The sequence below is a fragment of the Poecilia latipinna genome, unplaced genomic scaffold, assembly GCF_001443285.1.
Source record: "Poecilia latipinna isolate Pla-1442-1.1 unplaced genomic scaffold, P_latipinna-1.0 Scaffold1087, whole genome shotgun sequence".
Taxonomy (NCBI): Eukaryota; Metazoa; Chordata; class Actinopteri; order Cyprinodontiformes; family Poeciliidae; genus Poecilia; species Poecilia latipinna.
The window spans coordinates 129,916-130,526 of NW_015113703.1; the positions used below are offsets into that span (position 1 = coordinate 129,916).

General features: G+C 35.8%; 1 protein-coding gene across 3 annotated transcripts in view; it reads right to left on the reverse strand.

Moving 5' to 3' along the window:
* rps6ka5 (ribosomal protein S6 kinase, polypeptide 5) overlaps window positions 1-611 on the reverse strand; it is a 29,353-nt gene that overhangs the window by 22,343 nt on the left and 6,399 nt on the right. For all 3 annotated transcript variants that reach the window (XM_015052126.1, XM_015052124.1, XM_015052125.1), the window contains exon 2: window positions 199-270. In XM_015052126.1, the coding sequence (XP_014907612.1) occupies window positions 199-270 (72 nt within the window). The remainder of the gene's footprint in view (window positions 1-198; window positions 271-611) is intronic.

Here is a 611-nt window from a genome sequence, read left to right on the forward strand (position 1 = left end):
TACCCACTTTCCTGTCAATTAACTATCAAAATAAAGGCCACTAGAGCCAAAAAAAATAATCAAAATCAAAAAATGCTACACAGCGTTCATTTCATCAATGTGAATGCAAACAAAAATTTAAAAACATACTACTCCTATAAGAAGAGCGTCTCCCCTGGTGCACCTGTTCTCTGAGTGAGAAGGGTCAGTGCTACTCACCTCCGGTGCCCAGCACCTTTAGTAGCTCAAAGTTTTCGATGCCCACCCTCTCAATGTGGCCTGTCAGGTTGGCTGGAGGCAAAGATCAACAAGAGAAAATTATTTTTTAAAAAAGCTTCTTTTACTTTGTGATTCTTAAATCAAGATTTAAAAAAATTGAAATATATCTGAAAATAATGGCAGTTTAAAAAAGATTTATGGCAAAAAAAGAAAAAAAAACTTTAGGATTATTTGATAGAATTTAATATAAAAGGACTTTAGACATTTTTTAATATAAACTAATGCATTCTGGTCAGAAAGAATTAAATATGGAATGTTCAAAAACAATTAGCAGGAAAGCAAGGGAGGGAGGGAGGGAGGGAGGGAGGGAGGAAGGAAGCAAGGAAGCAAGGAAGCAAGCAAGGAAGGAAGGA